General features: G+C 43.9%; 1 protein-coding gene across 1 annotated transcript in view; it reads left to right on the top strand.

Annotated features, from left to right (window-relative positions):
* VOPP1 (VOPP1 WW domain binding protein) overlaps positions 1 to 24,691 on the top strand; it is a 108,116-nt gene that overhangs the window by 63,392 nt on the left and 20,033 nt on the right. Inside the window, exons 3-4 of the mRNA XM_014738951.3 lie at positions 9,221 to 9,298; positions 13,932 to 14,068. Coding sequence (XP_014594437.1) covers positions 9,221 to 9,298; positions 13,932 to 14,068 — 215 coding nt within the window. The remainder of the gene's footprint in view (positions 1 to 9,220; positions 9,299 to 13,931; positions 14,069 to 24,691) is intronic.

The following is a 24,691-nucleotide window of genomic DNA, read 5'->3' as shown; positions in this document are numbered from 1 at the left end:
CGTCCTCTTTTTTTGTCTGAGGAGGATTAGCCCTGAGCTAACATCTGTGCCAATCTTCCTCTGTTTTGTATATGGGACACTGCGACAGCATGGCTGACAAGTGGCATAGGTCCACGCCTGGAAATGCGAGCCTGGGCTGCTGAAGCAGGGCGTGCCAAACTTAACCACTATGTCATAGGGCTGGCCCCCAAGCTGAGATTTTTAAGAGGACATGTATGAAAGATGAAAAGTGGGCTCATTAACCAGGGCAATTGCCACCCAGGGTGGGAATTTCTGTGAAGGCTTTAGGAGAGTCTTCTCTCCTAAAGATCATTAAAGGAATGTTTTGTGATCATTTAGAACTAATTTGGTTTTTGCCCCTCTAATGTCCTGTGAGGTTGGGCTCATTTCTTCAGTGGGACCATAAGACTGGAGGATCTGTGAGTTGACAGTTTGCTGAGCATCATGGAGATATTTGATAGCATCTCACTCATTATCTCAGCTTATCAGATACGGAATTCTGTTCCAAATAAATATGACAGTTAGGAGGATTTATAGCTGGTATCATAGTTGTACCTATAAAATTATGATTAATAAAATATCATCTTGGAAGGAAGGTTTCTAATGGAATTCACCATTGGCTCCATCATCAATATTTTATCATTGATTTGATGAAAATAATGGAAGCTATGATATAGCAATCATATTCACAAGTTGTAGGGAGAGAAAGTCTTGGATCCATTTCCTCTTTCTTTTTTTTTCTTTTCTTAAAATTCACTTCCCCTTTCTTTTCATCCAGGCGGTGAACTGATCTGATTGAACTGCATCTAGGACAGCTGGTTAGAAGACATCTAGTGGTGGGTTCATTCATGTGCCTGAAGGCTCCTTCTCTCTCTTCTCCTGTGTTGTCCTCCCTTTCCGTCTACACCCCTGGTCTTCTTGATGAGGATCCAGGCTGCCCCAGGGAGTAGCCCAAGACATCCTTCCCTGCATGCTGATGTATATCATCCTCCGGGAAGCATAGGATGTCCTGACCTGATCCGATCTGATTCTTGTCTAAAGTTATAGACCTACCCAATAACCAAACCCCACCTACACCAATACCATTTAAAAGACTTTTACATCATCTTTCCTTTGTCTTGTAAAGAAATAACTCACATACCTATGCCTTAAATTTAGCCCTACCCTCAACCCGTGTTTGCAGCTCTTACTGCCCATGGGTCCTGTCCCCATGCCTCAGCTCTTACTGCCCATGGGTCCTGTCCCCATGCTGTTCTCTGAATAAAGGAGCACTGCTCCCAGAGCTTGATAGTCCAAGAAATCTTTCTTTCAACTCTTCGGCTCACAAAGCCCACATCATTCTCTGTGTGACATTCCATGTAGCTAGGCCAGAACTCACTTTGTGGGGTGGCCTTCTCTCTTTCTCTTCCTTTGACTTTCTTACTCCAGACAGCCTGCCAGACTTTGGGGAAGATTTCAGGTTTGGGATTACAGCTTTAGGGCATGGAAAGATTCTATTCTGTGTACAGGCCCAAGCCTTGTTCTCCACCTGACCTTCCTGTGGAGTTATTGGACAGTACCATGCTAAGTCGTCTGCTGTGGGATCATTGCAGAGAGAAGAAGCAGAATCAGCTGGGTAGTATTCAGCATTCCTGGGTCCCAAAAAATTTGACTTGGATTCTTCATTTCTATGACAGAAAACCAGAAGGAATAGTGAAGGCTTTGAGTGACAGAATGAGGCTCCAACAGCTCTTGACGGGCTGAAATCATGGCCCACATTTTATAAGTTTAAATTTTATTATAGATAACACTAAGATCCTATATTTAGGTCCCCAAGCCCTACTGTGCCTGTATAATAATGGAAGAGGGAATTTACTGAGAAAATCTCAGTTGACAGAAAGTTCATTATGATTCAGCTGTGTTATGGTTGCTAAAAAATTAGTACTATCTGTGGCTGCAGTATGTGTGGAAAAGAGAGTGAACCAGAATCCTCTTGATGATGGGAAACTAAGATTTTATCCCAACTGGTCATACTTTCCTGGATAAGAGAAGACTCAGGAAACCATGAGAACCTCTTCACATGTGATAGGGCTGGCTTATTCTGTGGTGGCCCAGCAAGGCGGGAGTGGGACTAGTGGGGGCCAGACTTGACTTCTGCACAAGGAAGAATGCCCTTTAATCACAGAAGGCGTGTGCCTCAGGGATCCTGCAGCAGGGAGTGGACAGCTCTGCTTAGGGAGGTTGAAAGGGAAAGTCAGTTATGGGATGTGGTCAAGGGTGGATTCCTGGATACAAGTCAGGCACAGAGCTTTTCAGGCTCTTTGAGGATATTTGCCAAGGGCATTCAGTGGTCTGAGGATCAAGCTAACCTCTGCCCCATCCCTGCAGGGTTTCACTTCCCCTTTGGAGTTTTCTCCAGATCTTGTAGGGATTTGTTTAGTTTTTCGGAGGAACCAGATTTCTTACAGGTTAATTGAAGTTTTCTGATAACCCTGAGTATATTTCCTGATTCTAACCTGGGAAGCTGCCTTCAAGCATCTGCCATGTGCTTCACTGTGTGGGAAAACACAGATGATCATAAAAGTAGTATAAGAAGTGGGTTCAGATATCAACATACATATGGTATGTAATTGAGGAGACCAGCCTAACTGTCAAGCTAAGAAACTTGGATTGGACAGGGAAAAAAATATTGTCCTGGTAGACACTTGAAGGAAGAGAATGGTTTGCTGAGACTTAGTCAGCAGGTGAGGGAAAGGATTGGCCTTTTAAATGAAATGATGTTGACAGGAATTTACTTAAAACTCTACAGTTGGGTTTTTTTTTTTTAAGCCGTGTCCTGTTCTTTATTTAACAACAAAAACATTGAACCCCCGTGAACTCCCTCTCCAGACCTCCACCCTAACTCCTGTTTTAGTTGTTCCACCAGATCCTGAGATGGTTTTCCATGAATGAGTTTAATATAAATTACCATTTACCCCACACGAAAAAGTTTACATATCAGCGTTTGGCCATTTTTCTTTAATAGGAAGATTTCATGATTTGATTAACATTGAACATTCCCTGACTTAATATGTTATCCTTTTCTACTCTTGAGATTTATGTGACTGAAAGGCATAGATCAATGTGTCTACTGGGCAGATCCCTTCCCTCCTGATAGTGCTAAGTGTAACGTGCTAACTTCTTAGATTCCTAAAACTCCCAAAGGGGCCATCCTATTACATTTGCATTTGATCACTGCTATGACACATTTCTAACTGGTGGCATTCCTCCTTTTACATTATGCCTCCTTTTACATTATGCCTCCTTTTACATTATGCATCCTCAGGACCGCATCACCTATCTTTTACTTGGGGAGAGAGGCCAGACACCCTCATTTTATGTCTGTGATGTACTTAGTTACAAATTAACACCTGCTCAGAGTGGAACATCCATTTTTCTGATCTTGTCAGAACTGTATGTTTGGATCCTGGAATACAGTGAAGAATCCTTGGCTAACAGGAAGCAATTCCGGGGGCCCATTTCTGCTGATATACATGTTCTTATCACTCTTTTGAAGCAAGTGTGTGTGTTTTGTGTAATTACATATGTTGAGGAATGGATTTAGTTAAAAGTGATGTTTCTTCCTTTCTGCTGCAAGTCTGAGAATCTGACACACAGAATGAGAAGGAAAATTCTGTTCTGTTGTCTCCATCCTGATTTGTTCTGTATCCAGGTTAGTGAAGGTAACAGGCTTTGTTAGTCTTCAGCTGACCTTTGGAACACCAGTGCCGTTTCAAGGCTTAGGCACTAGGAACACAGACCTAGTGCATCAGAAAATGGGTCATTTAGTATGCTAGACTACTTGCTAAAGTTTACTACTTCTAATTAAGCTTCATTACACTTAATCTTCTTTTTATAGTAACCGCTGTTTGAAATATCAGCAGGTATGTGCTTAGGGCCCCAGTTTACCAGTAGGTTCATTGAAAGAAAGCAACAGAGAGAAAGGGGATAACAGTGTCACTCCAGGGGTAATTACATGTTCCTTCAAGTGGCTGACACTCACCAGCATCCACATCTGGAGCCAGGCCAGGACTGCAGATGAGCCACAAGGATACTTGGAGTGAATGGGTCTGCAGCTAAACAAGAGAGCATAAAGGATACTCTGTTTTCAGAAAAGAAAGCAGATAATCAGTTGACAACATATATTTGCTGCTGGTGTTCGAAATTTGGATCCTGAAAAGTGAGAGCTGGAGCACATAGATGTTGAATCTTGCCAACAGAGAGTAATTTGAATTAGGAATTCAAAATCATTATAATGCTTCATTCTCAGGCTGAGGGGTGTGTAACCTTCGTTCTCAGGCTGAGGGGTGCATGTGTGTGTGTGTGTATAGAATTTGAGACTAGGCTCTAAATGTCTAAAAGCTTGTAGAGATTCTCGTCTTGTGTGCTTCCCTAACATGGAACCAGGATGCTGCAGAGGCTTAGGTTTCAAAGCAGAAAATGCTTCCTCATAAGTGTGATTCTGAAAAGGAGGCATTTTAGCAAATTCAGCTCTTGAAAGATGATCCATACATTAAATTTTTATCCCTGTACCTGCTTTCCTCTTTCATATCAAGTTTATGGTTACCAGACTTGGATGGACTCCAAGTACCCCTTCAGCCCTGGCTCTGCCTAGAGCTGAGGCAGCTGTAGTTTTCGTTAGGGGAAAAACCCAGAGGGAGAGACACAGAAAACATCATGGTGGCAAAGGCTGTAGAACAATGGAGAGAAATGGTTCTGAGCCCAGAACATCGCAGTCTTGTTCCTCCTAAGTCGCAGAGATATTCCATCTCTGTTCTCCACCCTTCTGCAGCCACCTACCATCCTCCTTCAGAGGCTATTTTCAAGTAGGCAGGTGAACAGGGGGCATTCCCACTTGAGAGGGTCTTTGCGAGAGTTACATCCTCTAGAATTTGATCATTGCAAGACATCTTATACTATAGTTAGGAGGAAAAATGCAATAGCCATTTGACCAGTGTCACCCAGGCAGAAGTCATGGGGGACAAGAAAGAGGTTTAAGCCCAGTACCATGGACAGCAGGAAGTGACCTACTCAGGGAACTTGGACCTGAAGCTGCCCAGAACCCACCGGATGAAAGAAGCTGATCTAGAAACAACAGAAACTTGAGCCTGTCCACTTTTGACTTGGGGCTTCTGCAACAGTAGCTTTGAAGAAACATGCTTTATGTTGAAGCCTAGTTCACACATATCTGTGTGGGAGCATGTGTGACCAAAACATAAGTTTCACAAAACAATTCTTATATGTGATGCCCTCTGATTTTTTTTAAAATCGATTTTTACCTTTACAAAATGCATGTCACAACCCAGTAACTTGATTTCACAGTCTGCTAGTGGGTCACAATAGTTGAAAAACATTGTTCTGTTGTATAACATTATCGAAGCGTTGGTAGTTCTTTCCAAATTGACACCAAACTTTTACCTAAAGTCGTATCTTACTGTATTATTTCTGTCTTTTGTGATTAAGTCATCTTAGAGAGTTCTTGACATAGAATAGTGGAGACGTTTCTGGGAATCTTTATGGTCAATATGCAGGTTAAACAGTGAACCCCTTCAGGCATTATTAAAGAGTGGTTGCTGGATTCCTGCCTGTGGGTTCTGTCCCAGGGCTTCCTGCCATTTGACCAAGGATTCTCAGCTTTCCTCACATTGTCTCTGTTACCTGCTCTTGCCAGATTCCCACCACTTCCTTCCCACTACCTCTGGGCTTGATTTGCCCTCTGGGAATGGCTCCTGCCACATTAAACTTCACTTTCCCCCAACACCTTCTCACCCTCTGTCACTTTCTTAGGTATCACTGCCCTGCTTCTCCTTGACTTTTCCAGTTGGTTCATTCACATGGGCTAAATGATAATGGAGTCTCACATGGTTACTATTAATAAGTACAGTTACACCATGCCAACGCTGTGATGCCTTTGTCCGTAGCAGCTTGTAAAAGGCCAAGGAAGAACGGGAAAACCAAGTAGGGACAGAGAAGGTGGCCCTTTGGTGATAAAAGACTCAATATCACCAAAGAGGCAGTGCCTGTGCAAAACGCTTTCCTGAAATGCTGACCAAAGTCCATTATTGGCTTTAGCATATAATGACCTGGGCTGACAGGAGGTACAACATCCCTAATGCCTTGTTTTCTGAGGTTTTTTCAAACATGGGGCTGATAATACTTACCTTGTGTATGGATGCTTTGCGTGACAGTTGTGAAGGACTTGACCTGATGTCTAGAAGATAAGGAGTGTCCATAATCTGTAACCTTTGTTCTTATTTTTATTAGTATTCTATTCCTTTGTAATAAATTACTGTAAAGTTAGCAGATTGAAACTACAGATATTTATTGTCTTACAATTCCTGTATGTCACAAGTCTTGGCATGGCATCGATGGGTCCTTTGCTATGGGTCTCATAAGCTAAAATCAAGGGATTGGCTGGGCTGTGTTCTCATCTGGAGCTTGGGGTCCTCCTGCAACTTCATTCAGGTTATTGGCAGAATTCAGTCCTTGCAGTTGTAAGTCTGAGGTCCTAGTTCCCTTGCTGGCTGGCTGGGGGTTGCACCCAGCTCCTGAAGATCACCCTCAGTCCTAGCCATGTGGCCTTGTCACAACACACAGTTACTTCTTCAGAGACAGCGGAAGAGCCCCCAGTCTGCTATGGCAGAGTCTTAGACAACATACCACCTTATGTAATGTTCCATAATCAAAGGATGTTCCATAATCCATCCCATCATATTCATAGGCCCCTCCATACTCAAGGGGAGGGTGTCATGCAGTGAGGGTATCATACTAGGAGCGGGAATCTTGGGGTCATCTTTGAATTCTGCCTACCACATTATCACATTTATCATGAATCTAACGTAATTGCTAAGGACTCTTGTCTTTGCAAATTCACGATAGGAAACAGTCCCAACTCTTTTGGTTTACAATTAATTGTCTGAACTCTACCTTCCCCCAAAGCAAAAAATTATTTATCTCCCTTAAATGAGTCCCCTCCCTACATACGTACACACACACACACACTGGTTACTGAGACCATTGAGATTCTTTGGGAGGAGGGTGCCAAGGAATTTCTGTGAACGATGCTCTGTGTCACATTAGCAGACAGTGCTGTTCATGCAGTGCTGGGTCCTTGCAGGTCCAGCCCAGGTCCAGATTTACCCCAACCCCTGGACGTTTTATTTTCTCTCACACTGTGTGCTTAACCGTTCTTCTCCACAGTGCAACTATGGTGTCTGTGGAGCTAGGCCTGGAGAGTCCGGCAGCACCATCCATCCTAGAACCAGCACTCAGTCCTAGCACTGAGGCCCCTGTGCTGCTCAGGTCATTGCCAGGCAGGATTTCTGTGTGGTTTCTGCTCAGATGTCATTTCAATGAGTCATCCCTGAACACCTTGTTTAAAATTGTATCATCTACCACCTCCTCCCCTGTGCTCTCAACTGCCAACTCCTGCTTTATTTTTCACCATAGTGGAACCTCTTGCCATCCATCACAGTTCATATTTTCTTGCCTATTTCTCTCTTCTAGAAAGAAAGCTCTTCCACAGCAGGGTCTTCTGTCTGCGTTGCTCCCCACCTAGGACCAGTGCAGAGCTGAGGTCCTAGTAGCACTCTGTGGCTTTTTGTTGGATGCTGGTTATAAGAACCAGCAGCATTTTTAAGCACAAATTTCGGTGCCCTCTTGGTTATTGGTTGGTTAAAGCAAGTTAAACAGATTATCTCATGTCACCTGCTTATGGGAGCATCTCATTGAGATCATAACTGTTTCTACCTAGAGGGTAGAAGGTCATGTTCATGGACTATGGGAGGACTAGATGTGTAAACATCTGTGTTGTGTAGACAATGGTGTGTGTGTCCATGGGTGGTGGTGGTGCTGGTTGTGGTTGTGGTTGGGCAGGTGGTTGTCCTTGAAATGATAGAGGATTTAGTGGCAGTTGGGTGCTGGGTGTTTAAACAGATAGAAGCAGCCCCAGGAGCCAGCGGAGGAGAAGCATCATTGGAGCTAAGGTCTGCCAAGTTCCACTGTTAGTCATATCTCTCCATCTTAGCCAGTAACTCCATCTTAACTAATATTTTCTAGGAATCTGTTTTCTACACATTTTTCTATAAAACAAGCCAATTTGTACTGGAATTATCTATAAATTCAGTGTCTGAGATCTTAGATCAAATTGTGTATTCCTCCCAACTACTTTTTTTTAAAGAAGAAAATTGGTAGGAACCTAGATCACAATTATATGGTCATTTAATATTATTGAAAAACAGTGTACTTCTTACCCTAACCCCCATTCCACTGCCACTTGGACTCAGATCTCTCTAGTGAAAGTTTCTCTATAAATACCAGAGTGCAGAACCGGAGAGCATGAACTTTCATAGCAGTCTCTCTTTTCAAAAAAATAAAGGGTGAGGCGTGGGGACTGGGGAAGGGCAGGACTATTGAAGGAGGCTGAGGTGACGCCCTGTGGCCCACACTGGGCTCTGTTCTCAGCTGGGGCCTTTCTTAGGCAGCACTTCTGGGGAAGGAATGGCCCTGAGCATGTCCATGAGAGCCTGTGCCCTGCCCAGCCCCAAGCCTCAGGCACGGGTAGGGGTGGTGGTGAGGGCACTAGCAGTCCTTGTCAGCACTTATATAATGATGATGACCTTAAAACTTAGAGCAGCACTCTGAAAGGGTCCTGCTCCTCCACCCATTTTGCTTGTGGGGAAACTGAGGCTCACAGAGGTTGAATAACTTGCCAGAAGTCCTGCAGCTAGCAAGTGGCAAGACCAGGACTAAACGTCCTAATTTATCTGACTCCATAATCTCTGCATTTAGCCTCACTGGACTTGTCAGTGCAATATTCCCGTCTTCTGAGCGTCGTCGGAGGTTGAGACCTGAGCAGGATCTGCAGCACATTGACATGGTCTCTGGTTCAGCTTCCTTCTGGTTACACAACTGGCAGGTGTCATGCTGGTCTTTGGTCATGGCGCCTCCCCAGAAGGAAACCATTGTGATTCGGCACATTGGGGATGTGTAGTAAACAGGGTGCTTTGAATTACACTGACCGTGTCCGTCTCAGCACCTTCTGTTTGGGCTACCAGACTGACAACAGTGAGTTCTGCTAGTTTCGTGAAATGCAGCAGTGGCAGTTCTGTCCTTTGCACTGAAACCTGCCTGGACCTCATGACTGGTCCACCCTTCCTTCTGACCCAAGACACTGACCAGCCTGTGTCTCTCTCTCCTACAGATGCCGCCCCTATGAGGACTGCTGTGGCTCCAGGTGCTGCGTGCGTGCCCTTTCAATACAAAGACTGTGGTATTTTTGGTAGGTCACACTCTTCCTGGTCTCAGGTGCCTTGGTCCACCCCCAGGGGCTCTGCCCACAGTCAGTATTGTGACGACTGCAGTGATACCACTCTCACTTGGGGTCATGGTCTGTGGGACAGCCTCAGTCAAGAAAACAGGTGTGCTCAGGTTGGCTTCATGACAAGCAGTGCTTCTCACAGAGTTTGCAAGAAGCTCATTCCTATTTCCACCAGCTTGTGGCTGGGGAGGAGGAGTTCTTCTTTTGGAAGGTGGGCTGGATAACAGCCTTGTCCTTCAGCAGCTCTTTTGCTAGTTTCTGAAATGGAGCTGAGGCCAGTTGTCTTGAAGAATCAGAGAATCAGCAAATCTTGTGATAAAGTTACTGCTGCCTAGAAATCTTTCCCATTCACATGGTATCAGCTGAATCCTAACTTTCAAGACAGATAGCCTGCATCCTTGTCCATCTTCCAGCTCTGCTGAGGGAAGTTGTAAGAGCTGTCTGAAGTCCATAAAAGTGTACCTTGAGAGGGAACAAGGGAATGATGCTGACTGAGCATCCTAGAAGGATGATAGTGCAGAGTTTACATTAACGAGAGCAACCTCCTGTGGATTGCTAGCCTCAGCAGATGCCCGTTTGGGGGTGTGTCTGAGAGTTTATTTGACTCTGTAGATGAGATATTGCTTCAGGTGTCAGGAATGGCAGAGCATGTGTGCTAAAGGATTTGCCTAAAACCAAAAGAGCATTTCCTATGCTCACCTATCCTCTCCTCTGCTCCACTGCAGTGGCAGTGTCATTGAAGCAAACTCCACAGAGGGTTAAGACTTGACTAGCTTCAAGACTTAAGCTTCTTTATGACTTTAAGATTCTGATGTTACTGACTTCTAAAGTTTAGACTTTAAGACCATTACAGCAGCCGCTTGAATTTTTTTTGCGACATTTTGTCTTTCTCTCCTGACAACAGTTCCCAATCTTTGCTTAGGGAAACCACCAATAAGTGGCATTCCGTGTGTCACATTTTCTTTAACAGGAGAGTACCTTTCATCATCCCCATCACCACCTCCTAGGAGAGTGCTTGTCATTATCCCCATCACTACTTTCCTGGTGGGACATTGACCATGTAGGGCCTAGACTCACCTGTCACATGGGGCCCTGGCTTGGCCTCCCTTAGGGCTGGCTCGGGCACCCCTGTCTATGTCTCTGCTTCTGGTGAACCCTCCTAAACAGTGGCATGCTGATGCTGGTTTCTCCCCACCTCATAGTTGCTAGTGCCTAAAGCTCTATAATAGAAGGTGATTTTTTTTAGCCTGAGATTTTCCAAATATAAACACCTCCTTGCACATTTCAAGGTGGAGGGGACTAGTACCAAAATGAGGAGAGGAGGACAGGAGGGAGGTGGCATTTCAGAGATTTGCCTGGCTTCATGCATGCTTTTGCTCAGAATTTTCCTCCATGGGACCTTGTGGTAGGAGGAGGCAGGACTGTCCAGGGCATGAATCTCAAAAGGGTTCAGAAGTATGTTACGTTCACCTGAAGCACCAGATGAATGATGAAGTTGTGGATGTGTCCTAGAAAATGAAAACACTTGTGAAAGTTCAGGTATTATGTGATTAACAAGAAAAAATATTGAGAGTCCAGGAGAACTGTGGAGGCCTGGCAACTAGAGCAGCTTCCTTTGGCCTTCCCTGGAAGCTTCACCTCAGCTGACAGCCAGGCGCTTTTGAGCTGTTGACCAAGTTCACCTGTCAGAGGCCGAGCAACTAGGTGAGTTAGTGGGATCCCTACACGGAGATGTCTCCTGAGTGCCATTGAGTGAGGGTAGGTCTCTCAAGGTCGGAATGCCAGATGCCAGAAGATTTGGTCAAGTTATTAGAGTCGAGATTCTGATACCAGGTTTCTAAACTGGGCGCACGGCAAGAGAACACTGAGATGGGAGACTGTGGTGCCCCTGCTGAAGTCACAGGATACTTAGTTTCTGCTCCATGCGCGCCTTTTTTCAGTAAACAATAAGTGTCTAGTATGTACCAGGGTCCCATGGAGAGGCCCTTCTGACAGTCTTAGACAGACTCTTAGAAGAGACAGATGTCTAAGTAGGTAGCTACATGTGGGGAGCTTTAAACCAGTGCTCTGGAAACAGATCATAGAGCTCTGTTGCCAGAAAAGTTGGGGAAAGCTGCAAAGCTTCTCACTGGGTCTCAGAAAGGGCATTCCACACAAAAGGACCAGCACATTACAGGGACAGGGATATAAGAAGGGAGCTGGTAAAAGGCTGATGGGAAACTCATGTAGTGGGCAGGTGTCTGGGGAGGAGGCATGAGAATGGGAGGATGGAGCTGGATATGGAGGGAAGGAAGGACTGCTTTCCAACCTGCTCCCACCTGACTTTTGAGGATTTCTGTCTCCTCACTGTAAGATAGAGGATTTTGGAGGAGAATGCTTTCAGAAGTCCCTGCCAGCTCTGAAATCTTGAGTAATCTTTAAGCAAGCTGGTCTGAATGAAATCATCAGGATTAGAACAGGCAGACTTGTTGCACCCTTGAGTGGAGCTGGAAAGCACACTATAGTGGAACAAAGGCTGGCACAATCGGCATTGTGTGTGAGCCCTGCTGCAGGGCGCTGCCACCCAGGAGGTCTAGGGTGGAGTCCAGGCACCTGGTCTGCACAGCAGCTCCACCGTGCCTAGGGTGTGCACTCAGAGTTGAGAACTGCTGTACCTAGTGCTGGGGAGTGCAGGAAGGCACTGAAAAAATGAATTGAAGAAGCCAGATGACTTTTTTTTTTTTGTAAGGAAGATTGGCCTTGAACTAACATCTGTTGCCAATCTTCCTCTTTTTGCTTGAGGAACATTATCACTGAGCTAACATCTGTGCCAACCTTCCTCTATTTTATGTGGGATGCTGCCACAGTGTGGCTTGACGAGCAGTGCTAGGTCCACACCCGGGATCCGAACCTGCAAATCTTGGGCCACTGAAGTAGAGCGCACGAACTTAACCACTGTGCCACTGGACTGGACCCCTAGATTACTTTTAATGACAGAACAGGCACAAACTTCCTCTCTTAATCCCTAGAAAGCTCTGCAAACCTGCTCAGCAAGTAGGACATCTAGGGGACAGTCACTCTGTAGCTCACAGCACTTATAGTACCACTGCTTCCCTGGCTGATATCTGCTGCCTTTCTTTCCTTGCTCCTATAAGCGCATTCCCTTGCCCCCTTGTCATTTTCTCTCTTAAAATAAGTTCTTCTCAGACTAATGTTTCAACAGGGAATGAATCTGATGATGACTGATAACCAAGCCAGTAGTTCGTCTCCTGCCATGTGACTTTCTTCTGTTCTTGCTTTCTGCTTACTTGCCTTCTGTCAGTCTAAGGTATGAGGTGCAACATCATTTTTATTTGTCTAGGAAAAAAACCCACTCCATTTGACAGTGTACCAACATTTTGGCTTATCTCGTGGAAGAGACCAACACCTCAGATGGCTTCTGTATTTTCCAGTCCAGGGAGCCTGGGCTCTTGCAAGTGAGCAGTAGTAGTATTTGAGAAGGTAAACCCTTTTGTACATTCAGCCTCTCCATGCTTTGTATTTCTGCTCAGATATTTACAATGGGACCCTGTGTTGAATGTAAGATTATCATTGAGTCCACCCGAGGGAAATTAGTTGTAAGAGAGAAACAGTTCCCTTTGTGATTCCAGCATCTCATTGCTGAGCTTGCCTGATGTTGCCAGGCCCCTGCACAGTTTGGATTCTTCTAGCTCCCCAAGACTGCACCCCTCTGACCTTCCCCCACATGCAGCCCCAGCCACCCTCCCCGGGCTTCTTGCTCTCCTAGCCCTTCCTGTGGGGGCATCTGTGCTCTTCTGTCCACCCAGAATGCTCCTTCCCTCCCCTTCAGCTTGTCTTTTTCTTTCTGTTCTTGAGAACTCAGCTCAGATGTTGCTTTGAAGGAAAAGAAGCTTTTCAGATCTTCTCACAATGACAGATACCCTTGTAAAACCTCTTGTTGCACTGAATTATACACTTAAAAATGGTGAAAATGGTCAATTATGTTTTATTATTTTACCACACACACAAACCTATTGAAGCACCCTCATTTTTCTTTCTTAGCACTTACCAGAGTTGTAAGTAAACAACTTTGTAAATCTGTTGTTTACTGTCCCCCTCCTCTATTAGAACGCAGATTCAATGTGGTGGCCTCACCCATCTTGCTCCCTGTAGAGCACAGCATGGTGTTGGGAGCATAGCGCGTGCTTAAAAATTACATGTTGAATGAATGAATTAGAAGACAGCTCAGAAAGCCATACTTTCAGCCCTTTCCTGAATCATTTCCTATCTTGTGCGTCTTATCTTTCTTCTTGCTCGACGTTCAAAGGTTGTCCAGTAAATACTAACTTAGAAAGCTTCTCAGTATGAGTAGCCTCCATTCAGGGGTATCCCGGAAGTCTACAGGCCAAGTGTCTCCCTGGTGTCATCCACCCAAGGATGTCCCAGAAACCGGTCAGGGGAGGATCAGCCCGGGGGGCCAGAGCTGAGCCTGACCTTGAGCCTGCCCTCTGATCCGTGCACTCTCTAGATGCTGTTGGAGGATCCTTTCAGATCCTTTGAGCTGGCCAAGCCGCTGCTGCTCTGAGCTCCATCTCACTGCTGTGCTCTTGTTCAGGTTCCTCCTGATGATGGGCGTGCTCTTCTGCTGTGGAGCTGGCTTCTTCATCCGGAGGCGCATGTACCCTCCGCCACTGATCGAGGAGCCTGCATTCAACGTGTCCTACACCAGGCAGCCCCCAAACCCTGCTCCAGGTCAGCCAATCCCTGTCCATGTCTCTCTTCCCTGCAGTTTATGTGTCCTCTGCAAGCATTTGAAAAGGGCACTGCTATGGAATATGCTAGAAAAAAACTTCAGGCCATATTTATTCATTTAAGTTCTGGTAATCAACCTTATTGTGCATTTGTGCTGATAAAAAATTCATTGTCTTTTGGATTGTGTGTCTGTCACTTCATATTCCTGCCTAATTATTGGTGTACATTTTATGCATGTTTATGCAGTTCATATATGCATATTATTTATTCTCTTTTTCCTTAAAAATTACTTTATGTATAAATTTCCATGTAGAAACAGTAATATCCCTGCCATTCTGAATGCCTCTGGACTAAATATTAGTTATGCTACTAAATGGTAATTTACTTAGATGTTGTCATTGCTGATCATTTGTTTTGTTTTGCTGTTTATTCATTCATTCAACAAGTATTTATTGTGCATTTATTGTGTATTCCAAGTACTTATAAATAGTGCTGCTATAGACATTTTTGCACAAGTTACATTTGACCTATTTAGGGAATATTACCCAAAGTGATGCTTGCTGTAGAGTCAAAAAGAATTAGTGTTTCTCAATTTTTATAAAAAACTGCTTTAACTATCTAAAACTCTCATGAACTGTGGTGGGTGAATTTTAGCCTCTCATGACACAGGGTAGTTCCCCATTTTTGACATTATATGTGGGATGTTTCCCTTCCCTTCTGAGGAGGACAGGGAGCCGAGGCTCCAGAGGGCTGGTTAGGCTCTGCTCATTAGATCTCCTGTTTCTGTGTGGTGAGGCTGGGCAGTCAGGGCTGCTCCCATGCACACTGCTCTGCTCCCTGTCAGAGTTTCCACCTTTGGGGGTCAAGGGTTCTCTCTATTCATTGCAACTGCAGGCAGACAGTCAGAATTCTAGGAGCAGTTCCTGTGTTGGTTCTCACAAAGTTTCAGTTATGCAGAATGAATAAGTCCTAAAGATCGGCAATACAGCATGGGGTTTATGGTTAATAATACCGTATGTAGACTTAAAACTTTGCTAAGAAGGTAGATCTTATGTTAAGTATTCTTATCAAAATAATAATAGTAATAGATCCAGAGCGCAGGAGGAAACATTTGGAGAGGATGGATGGGTTTATGGCATATATCGTAGTGATCGTTTAATGGTGTATATTTATCTCCAAGCTCATCAAGTTGTATACATTAAATATGATCAGCTTTTTGTACGTCAGTCATACAAAAAAGTGATCTTTAAAAAAAGGGAAAGAAGTAGGAGGGTTGAGCATAAGAGGAGTTTTCTCTCTTCTGTTCTCAGGACGCAGAGAGAGTGGAGGTGGTCATTTGTTGATTTGCTCTTTCACAGTTTTCTTCCACCAGATGCCTCGCAGGGTTCTCTTTTAAAAAGAATCTCTTTATTATTTTTTAAAATGTTACTCAAAGATTTGAGAAATGTATTTTCCACAGCAGCCCAGAGGCTGCTCCACCTTATCCTTGCACTCAGGGATGGTACCACTTTTCATACGTAAGTGAGTTTTTATTCTTTCATATTTGGAAATATTTGAATAGTTTCAAATTTGTGCTCTTGCACAGGGTGAAGTGCAAATTTTCAGTTAAAATGAGAGGCCAAGGCTAGATTTCATTTGGATTAGTCTGAGTTTTCAGGCCTTTGTTTTTTTTTTTAGGAAAGAGGCAGTAGATCAGAGAAATGGGTGAAAGGCCTTTGAATTTCCTCTTCCTTTCTGTCTTCACTACCTGGATTTTTAGTGCAAGGAGAAGCAGCCCATGTCCCACTTGCCCACAGGTGCAAGATGCTGTGTATCCTTGGTCTAGAGTGCTGGCCGAGTGTCTGCTGTTCCTTTCCTGGACTGGGGTGAGTGTGGTGAGCAGGCAGTGTTTCCAGCTGCGTGCCGGACACCTCCCCTTGCACATCTGCAGCAACTCAGGATTTCCAACAATAATGCTGGGCATCCCCTACACACCCTCTTTCCTCATCCCCTCTCTATTCTGCATCGCAGTGCACCTTGTGTATCTAACTGGAATCCTCAGTTCCCTTATCAACCACACCCGATAAATAGGTCATCAGATCCTGCCAAGTCTTACTTCAGACTCTTATCTCACCGTGAGCAATGCCTGCTAAAAGTTTGCCCAGTCACTGGTCTTTTCCAGCTCTTCTCTGTCTTCCACATTGCCACCAGAAAGTTCTTTAAAAAAAGCACACAGGTCCTATCATTCTTCTGCTTAAGGGTCTCTGCTACCTCAGTTTTCTCCCAGCAAGTCCAGACTCTTTAGCCGAGGACCCAGGGCTCTTCACAACCTCATTCCTCTCCCCACCTCCTTGACCCTCCTCAGTGCCCTATGTGGGCAGCCTGCTCTCTCAAGTCCTGCCATCTCACTGGGCCCCTGTACGTGCCCTCCCTCTGCCTGGAAAATGCCCTCATAGTGGAATTGTCCCAGGCCACTTCCCTTCCTTCTCTTTCTATCCTGGGTGCTCTGCCAGTTTCTTTAACAGTGTCTATTGTGGTGAGTTTTAATCCCTTATGTAAAATTTGGGCCCCCCCACTGGGCCAAGTGCTTCAGCAGTACTCACATCTCAGGCACCAAGCAGACTCATGTCTGCCAGCTGAGTGAACTGGTCCACCTGGGGTTGGGATTTACTGTGGCCACACTCAGAGCGTGGAGCCCAGGCCTGCCTGAAGTGCTCACTCAGCCGACATCTACCACACACTGCAAAGGTGCTGCAGGTACACAGGACAGCGGCGTACAGCCTGGTTCCAGTCCTCACTCACCCCTTGTGTGTTGCACGGTTTGCACAACCATGTGTAGGAGCCACGTGCAGTTGCACAACTAACTGTGTGGTCACTGGCCATGATGAGAGCTATGGGGAAAAAGTTCAGGATGCTGGGAAACCATGTAAGTGGGACACTCAATCTGGTGTTCAGGTGGAGGGACTGAAGAGTATGTAAGAATACTTAAGTAGGAGTGGGCTGGGGGAGGGACATGAGGCAGAATTGGCCAGTGAGGCTCCCATGGTCTTCCTTTCCCATCACTCTTTAACATGTCCACCAAGACTCCAGAGCCACAGAGCTCCAAACAGCTGCTCTTCCCCAGCGGCCACAGCACAAATGCAGGATGCTTTTGAAGGTGGGATAAATGGTAGGAATGTAGGACAGGAGAGACACCAAATAAAAAATATTGAGTTCCTCCGCAAACAGTGCAGAAAGACTGGTGGTAAGTCACCATTGAGCAGCTGCCAAAGGCCAAGCACAGCCTCTTTAACATCTTGGGTAGAGTGTGGTTTGACCTGATTCCACTGCAGTTGGGGGCAGTCAGAGAAATGGGGGCTGTTTATTCTCTTTCAAGATCTCCCATGAGGCAGTCACCAATGGGGACTAATGAAAGTGCCCATTCACCACCTGTTGGGAGATGACAGTTTGGGTGCCCACACCCCTCTTCAGTGAATCACAGCTGCTGCTTAATTCACCATCATCCTTCCATTTGTATACTTCTCACAGGCCTGTAACAGTGTGACATAGTCAATCCCAAAATATACCAGAGTATCGTATGAAAATAAGACTGGCTTTGTTCCATGGGAGTACACAGTTTCCATAATTTCACTACAAATTCAAAGGCTGTGTCATTTTTTAACAGTACTAAGTTTGGGAAGAATTTAAGTGTTTTCATTTGGTTTTTTAGAACTAGTAACATTGAAAAGAAATAGTGTCTATTGGTTTTTCAGTGATTTCAGTCTGGATACTCGCCTTATCCTGTGGATGGGATTCATCCCCCTGCAGCTGTTTGCTGAGGCCCTGTAAGGCCTCTTGGGAGTGCCCTTGGGAGTACAATGTGGAGCTGGGCTGACTAGGAAGAGAAACTGAGCGCACTAGCATTATATGGTAGTCCCACAGGATAAATACCATACCCAGGAGGATGGTATCTGCATGAAGCATGGGGTAGTGTTTGTGGATTTGCTGGGCTGGCTCCATTTTTCTTCTACTCCTGGTCTGGGGGAAGGGACGTGGATTCTGGTGAGCCTTGCTTATTCATGAAGAAGAAAAGGCAGAAGATTTTAGAGAACCAATTACTCATGCACTGGAGGGCAGTGGCTCATATCCTGGTATGCAAAGGGGCATGCAGCAGTGTTCCAGCTGGGACCAGCATCCCATTCCAACATGGCTGAGGGCAGAAAAGCAGAGATCTTCACATTATAAAGGTGCTCATAACTGAAGGAAGTGGAGGAATGTGGGTGGCAGCATCGTGGTTCTAGCAGGTTGATGTGAGTTGGAGCAGGACTTGAGGGGAAGAGACTGGCAAACAAGGTATGGGGGCTGGGGTTCAGAGGTCAGGTTCCAAGTCTGCCCAGGAACCAAAAGAAGCAAAGGCTGAAGCTGCTGGTTGAAGATCTCAGGGCCTATGATCCAGCTCACTTGGACCTCGAGCTTGGTGAGGGAGGTGCAGATGACGACAAGTGGGAGGAGTGCAGAGAAGCTGTAGTTTGAGAAACAAAAAGAGGCACCTGGACAGGGAGTTAGCAGGCCTGAGGTATGTGAGACGTAAGGTGGGCCACTCTCCCTTCTGAGCCTCAGCACTTTATCGGCAAAGTAGAACTGAAGAAAAGCACTCCTCCTTTTAGTTCATCTTTATGTACAGAGATGGCCAAAGTATAACTAGAACAAGTCAGAGCTTCCTAAATGCTACAGCCCCCCAGATCCTTCCCAAATATGCAGCTGATATGCTGCTGACAGGGCCTATGGACCTGCCCTCCTGAGTGGAGAGAAAAGATAGACTTCATTCATTCATTCATTCATTCAGAAAACATTAGCCAACTGGCAGCAGTCACTGTGTTCACACATGGGGAAAGGTGTGAGTAGGATATCCTCTCTGCCCTTTAAGAACATGTAGTACAGTGGGTGGTGGGGAAACAGGAGAAGGGGGTCAAAAGGTACAAACTTCCAGTCATAAGATAAATAAGTTCTGGAGTGTAATGTACAGCATGGTAACTATAGTTAACAAAATGTTGTTGTATATTTGAAAGCTGCCAAGAGAGTAAATGTTAAAAGTTCTCATCACGAGGAAAAAAAAATTGCAACTATGTAAGATTATGGATATTAACTAAACTTATTGTAGTGAAGATTTCACAATATACACAAATATATCAAATCATTATATTGTACACCTTAAACTTATGCAATGTTATGTGACAATTACATCTCCATAAAACTGGAAGAAAAAAAGAATTTGTAGAACAAGGGGAAAAACATGAAAACCTTGGCTAAAGCAAAGCTATGGGACTGGAGGAGAGCAGGGGCTGGATTTTAGGAAGATCTCAGTAGTGGCCTCAACTGAACTTGGTGCACACAAGATTGAATCTGGGAAGGGGGAGTCAAGGAGGCTAGGAAGAAAAGGAAGATTAAGTTATGGTCTCTCTTCTTTATGGGATATTATGTGGCCACTGAAGTTGACAGTCATGACCAAGGCCATGTCACTGTGGCCAGACAAGTATAAGCTGAGTTTAGGGAAGAGGGTGCTGCACGATGTGTTATGTAGAGTGGCCATAATTCCAACTGTGTAATCACACAAATGCATAGAGAGAGATTGGAGAGAATATTTGATAATGACATTTGTGGTGTTAATGTGATTTCAAGTTTCTTTAATAATGATTTCCTTTAATGTGGCTAAATACTGATTTTTTTAAAAAAATAAAAATAGTTAAAAGTAGATGACCCACACATCAACGGACAACTAATTTTTGTCAAGGGAGCCATGAACATACAATGGAGAAAGAACAGTCTCTTCAATAAATGGTGTTGGGAAAACTGGACAGCCAGGTGCAAAAGAATGAAAGTAGACCTTTATCTTACACTATACACAAAAATTAACTCAAAATGGATTAAAGACTTGAATGTAAGACCTGAAACCTTAAAACTTGTAGAAGGAAACATGGGCAGTTCGCTCTTCAACATTGATCTTAGCAGTGTCTTTTTGAATACCATGTCTACTCAGGCAAGGGAAACAAAAGAAAAAATAAATGGGACTACATCAGACTAGAAAGCTTCTGCACAGAAAGGAGACCATCAATAAAATGAAAAGACAACCTAACAATTGGGAGAAAATATTTGCATATATCTGACAAGGGGTTAATATCCAAAACATATAAAGAACTCATACAACTCAACAACAAAAATATAAAAAACCCAATTAAGAAATGAGCAGAGGATATGAGCAGACATTCTTCTGAAGAAGATAATACAGATGGCCAGCAAGGCACGTGAAAAGATGTTCAACATCACTAATTTTTAGGGAAATACAAATCAAAACTACAATGAGATTTAATCTCACAGCTGTCAGAATGGCTATTATTAAAAGGACAAGATATAAGTGTTGGAGAGGATGTGGAGAAAAGGGAACCTTCCTTCATATACTGTTGGTGGGAATGCAAACTGGTGCAGCCACTATGGAAAACAATATGGAGATTTCTCAAAAAGTTAAAAGTAGAAATACCATACGATGCAGCTATTCCACTTCTGGGCATTTATACAAAGAACATGAAAACACTAAGTTGGAAAGATATATGCACCTCTATGTTCATTGCAGCATTATTCACAATAGCCAAGAGTTGGAAGCAACCTAAGTGCCCATCAATGGCTAAATGGATATATATCCATTCATCATATATATATATATATGTATGAAAATACACACACATATATAATGAAAATACTACTTAGCCAAAAGAAAAAAAAAAAGATGAAATCGTGCCCATTTGTGACAACATGGATGAACCTTGAGGGTATTATGCCAACCAAAATAAGTGACAGAAAGTCAAACACTATATGATTTCACTTATAAGTGGAAGATAAAAACAGCAGCAGCAATAACCAATAGGTACAGAAGCTAGATTGGTGGTTACTAGAGGGGAAAAGGGGAGGGAGGAGGATGAAAGGGGTGATGGGTATATGTGTGTGGTGATGAATGGTAATTAGTCTTTGTGTGGTAAACATGATGTAATCTACACAGAAATCAAAATATAATGATGTACACCTGAAATTTATGTAATGTTATAAACCACTGTTACCTCAATAAAAAAAAAACAAGAAGTAGATGGAGTTTTCCCATTGGGAGATACATTTTTATTCCTTTCCAGCTGTACATTTATGGTGTATTCTTTGGATGGTTTTCTGACTGTTCTGATGTCTCAACACTATGCTAAATCTGTCAACCTGCAATGACAGTAGTGGTCTGACTAAATGACGCCGGCTACCGGAAAATGGAAATAGTTTAAGTACCTTCCAAATCAGGGCTGAAACACAAACGGGGCTGCTTCAGTTGTGAGGACTGTCTGCTTTTTAGACCTGTGGAATAAACGTAGTTCTTCTTCTACATGATGTTGCTTCAGGTACGCAGAGACAGCGATCAGACAGTCCTGCAGTTTTACCTGTCCACATCTCTATCTCCTGTGGCTCTAAGATTTCCATTGTTTATTTTCTGAAGAAACAGTGGGTGAGGGGACCGTGGTGTGTGGCTGCAGTGGCTGTGAGAGCCCTGTGCTGTGTGGGGACTCTCATCCCTTACCCCCACTGTGCTCCTTGTCACACTGTGCTGAAGGGTGGGTGCCTTGAGGATGAAATTATTTTTGAATTTATGGTTTTGGTGAAAGAAAGTAACTGGAAATATTTAAGTTATTTGTTTAAAAGTCATGAATGCCAATGTTTTAGTAGATTCTCATAGCTACCAGAATGTCCCTTACCAATTCATCCCTGATGGCAGAAGGTGACTGGTTGACCAGAGAATTAGGGTGGGTAGGGAGGTGTGACTTTGAGAGTTCCTTCATGCCAGCCAGGAATATTTTTCCACAAAGTTCAGTGTATGTGTCTGTCTATTTTCTGTTTGTGTGTCTCACTCTCTCATACTCACTCTTTCTAACCTTGATGCTACCCTTTCCCTTTCTATGACAACTCAATTGCTATTTCTTATAATTTACATTATTCAGTTCACATAAAGTAGATACATCTAGGGTGTTCTCCTGTATAAAAATAGGAGTTTAGTTTTTTTCTTTTCTGCTATTTGAAAATGTGAGGGCTTTTTTCGCCCTGTGAAAGCACTTAATGCCCTCGGCTACTATGCATAGTGACATAAGACACTTTACACAGAATAATTCAAAAAGAAAAGCATTTTTATAGTCTGCCCTGTTGGTAGGCAGTTCATAATAATATCATAATAATAATAATCACAACAAACAGCTTCCACATCTACAATCTTTGATTGGTGGGAACAGAAACTGCAAATTTAAGTCCCTTGCTTATAATTCTCTGCTTTGTCAGTGACAGAGGAAAGGCAGAGTCTGAGTTCTTCCCTGCCCTGGTTCACATTCTTGAAAACTGCCCCATAGCTCAGGGAGGGTGACCCAAGTCTAACGTGTCTTCCTCACATTGTGTGTAAGTGCAGAGCTAGTTAAGACAGACTGGTGTCCCTGTCACCTTCATTTGTGTTCTTCTGAACCCACTGACAGGAGAGGACCTTCCTTAGATCACCTTTCAAGTCCACTTCACCTCTCCAAGCTGCCTCCCAAGTCTGTCATTGTGAACTTTTCTCCCTAAGTGTATTTGAAATGGCTGTTACTGGTCCTTCCAGAGCTGAAATAAGGAGAATCTTGTGCCAGACTAGACAGAGGGCTCCTTGTTGCAATGAGGCCCCAGATGATGGATGTGCACACACTCCTTTAGTCACTCACTAAATGTGTTTTGAGTACATGCACTATGTGCTAAGCACTGTGCTTAGCATAAGGGCATACAGTGGTGGTAAAAAAGATGCAGCCCCTGCCTCTGGACTCCTGAAGGACGGGGAGGCAGAGTGACTAGGCAGTGGTAACTTCTAACCTTTGGTCTTATAGAGAAACGCGGGAGCTTATAGAACCCAAAGTTAAAAATTGTGAAGTTTAAAGTCCTTTTTCTCTCATCTTATAAATTCAGATTGGCTGTGGGACTCTAGCAAAAATACAATGTGCGTTTTCCATTTTATCTGCCTTGTAGCTTTTCAGTTGACCTTTAATAAACTTTTAGTTTCCTGTAATACATTCTCTCTTTTTTTTTTTAAAGACGACTTTTAATGTCTTGGGAAAATATTTTTAAATGATGTGAAGTAATGTTTTTCTGTCTGCTGTTTCTTCTTTGTGGAGGAAAAGTTGATGAGTGGGAAGGTGGGCTGGCTACTTATTAGAGGCCCATAAAGATTATTATTATCAGTGGAAATAAAAGGAGAGAGCTTAGCACTGTGTATGTAACCAACAGAGATGTTTTATTAATTCTCTTTGATCTATCGTAGACAAAAAAGGAGAGAAAAATCATACAGTCATAGGGTCTCAGGGCTAGATGGGATCCTAATGGTCATCCCGTCTGAGCTCACCTCTCAGCTGCTATGGCAGTACCCTTATGTTGATCCATATCCCCAAATTGGCCTCCAGTCTGTCACCAGAAGCTGCAGTGAAAGCGCAGCCAGCTCCAAGGTAACCTGTGCCATCATTGGGCAACTCTGCCCTGGCTTTCTGCTCCTGAGGCTTCTTCAAACTGGAGAAGCATGTGATGAGGCAAAAAGAGGAAAAAGTGTGTTTTTCCCCAGGTTCAGTTAATAAAGACTGGCAATGCTAATGCTAATTTTCCATAAAAGGAAGTCCAGTATTGAGTTTGACAGTTTATTATACATCTCTATAGTATCTTACTCTTGGAATTAAAAGCAACTTGTCTACATTCTAAATCACTGTCAAAGATAGTAATAAAAGGTTTTTTTTAAAAAAGACAAAACAGGCTAGTTGAGAAACACTGAGGAAACATAAGCAAAATATGATGACGAGGGAAGTTTATGTACGATATATACATGACAGTGACTCTAAATGGGTCGAAAGATCATCAAGTTGTGTTAAAATCAAATACAATTATACACTACTTTAAAGAGAGACAGCTGAAGAGTGGAACAGAAAAGTAATAGGAATTCACGAGGGATGTTTAGCTGAGAAGTAGTGTGATAAAAGGTGACTTGATAGCCACGTGGGAGAATTTTTGTAGAGAATCACCAGTGGAAGAGGCGGCACCAGAGCTGGCTGTTGCCGTGTTAGTAGGAGACAGTGGTGTCTGGATCAGGGTGGTGGCAGGAAGTCTGTGGCAATGGATCAGGTGTGGGGTCCATCTGGGCTTGGGGCTGACAGGACTTACTGAAAGGTTCAAGTGAAGAGAGGGACCCAATCTCTTTGTGACTCAGATTTCTCTTCTGAGAGAGGATAATAGTGTGTTGGGAGGATCAATAGACACTTCTAAAGTGTCTAGTTCTTGCTACTCAAATATGAGCTGGAGACATAATGCATCCTGGGAGCTTGTTAGATGTACAGACTCTCCCATGGCCCCCTAGACGTGCTATATGATAATCTGCATTTTAACAAGATCCCCAGGTAATGCAGAACAGTACCTGCACAGAGGAGTGCTAGATATTTGATAAACAACAAAAGAATGGGCAGTGGTGGCAATAGTAATCTCATATAGGCTTAAGCACCTTAACTGGTTAAGAACCCTTGAGAGATCTGTAGAACTGGAGTAGAATTTAATCCTTATCTCTGTCAGGGCAATATGATCACTGTCGCTCTT

This window comes from Equus caballus, chromosome 4 (assembly GCF_041296265.1).
Source record: "Equus caballus isolate H_3958 breed thoroughbred chromosome 4, TB-T2T, whole genome shotgun sequence".
Taxonomy (NCBI): domain Eukaryota; kingdom Metazoa; phylum Chordata; class Mammalia; order Perissodactyla; family Equidae; genus Equus; species Equus caballus.
Note: the sequence above shows the minus strand (reverse complement) of the source record. Positions and strands in the feature narration are given on the sequence as shown.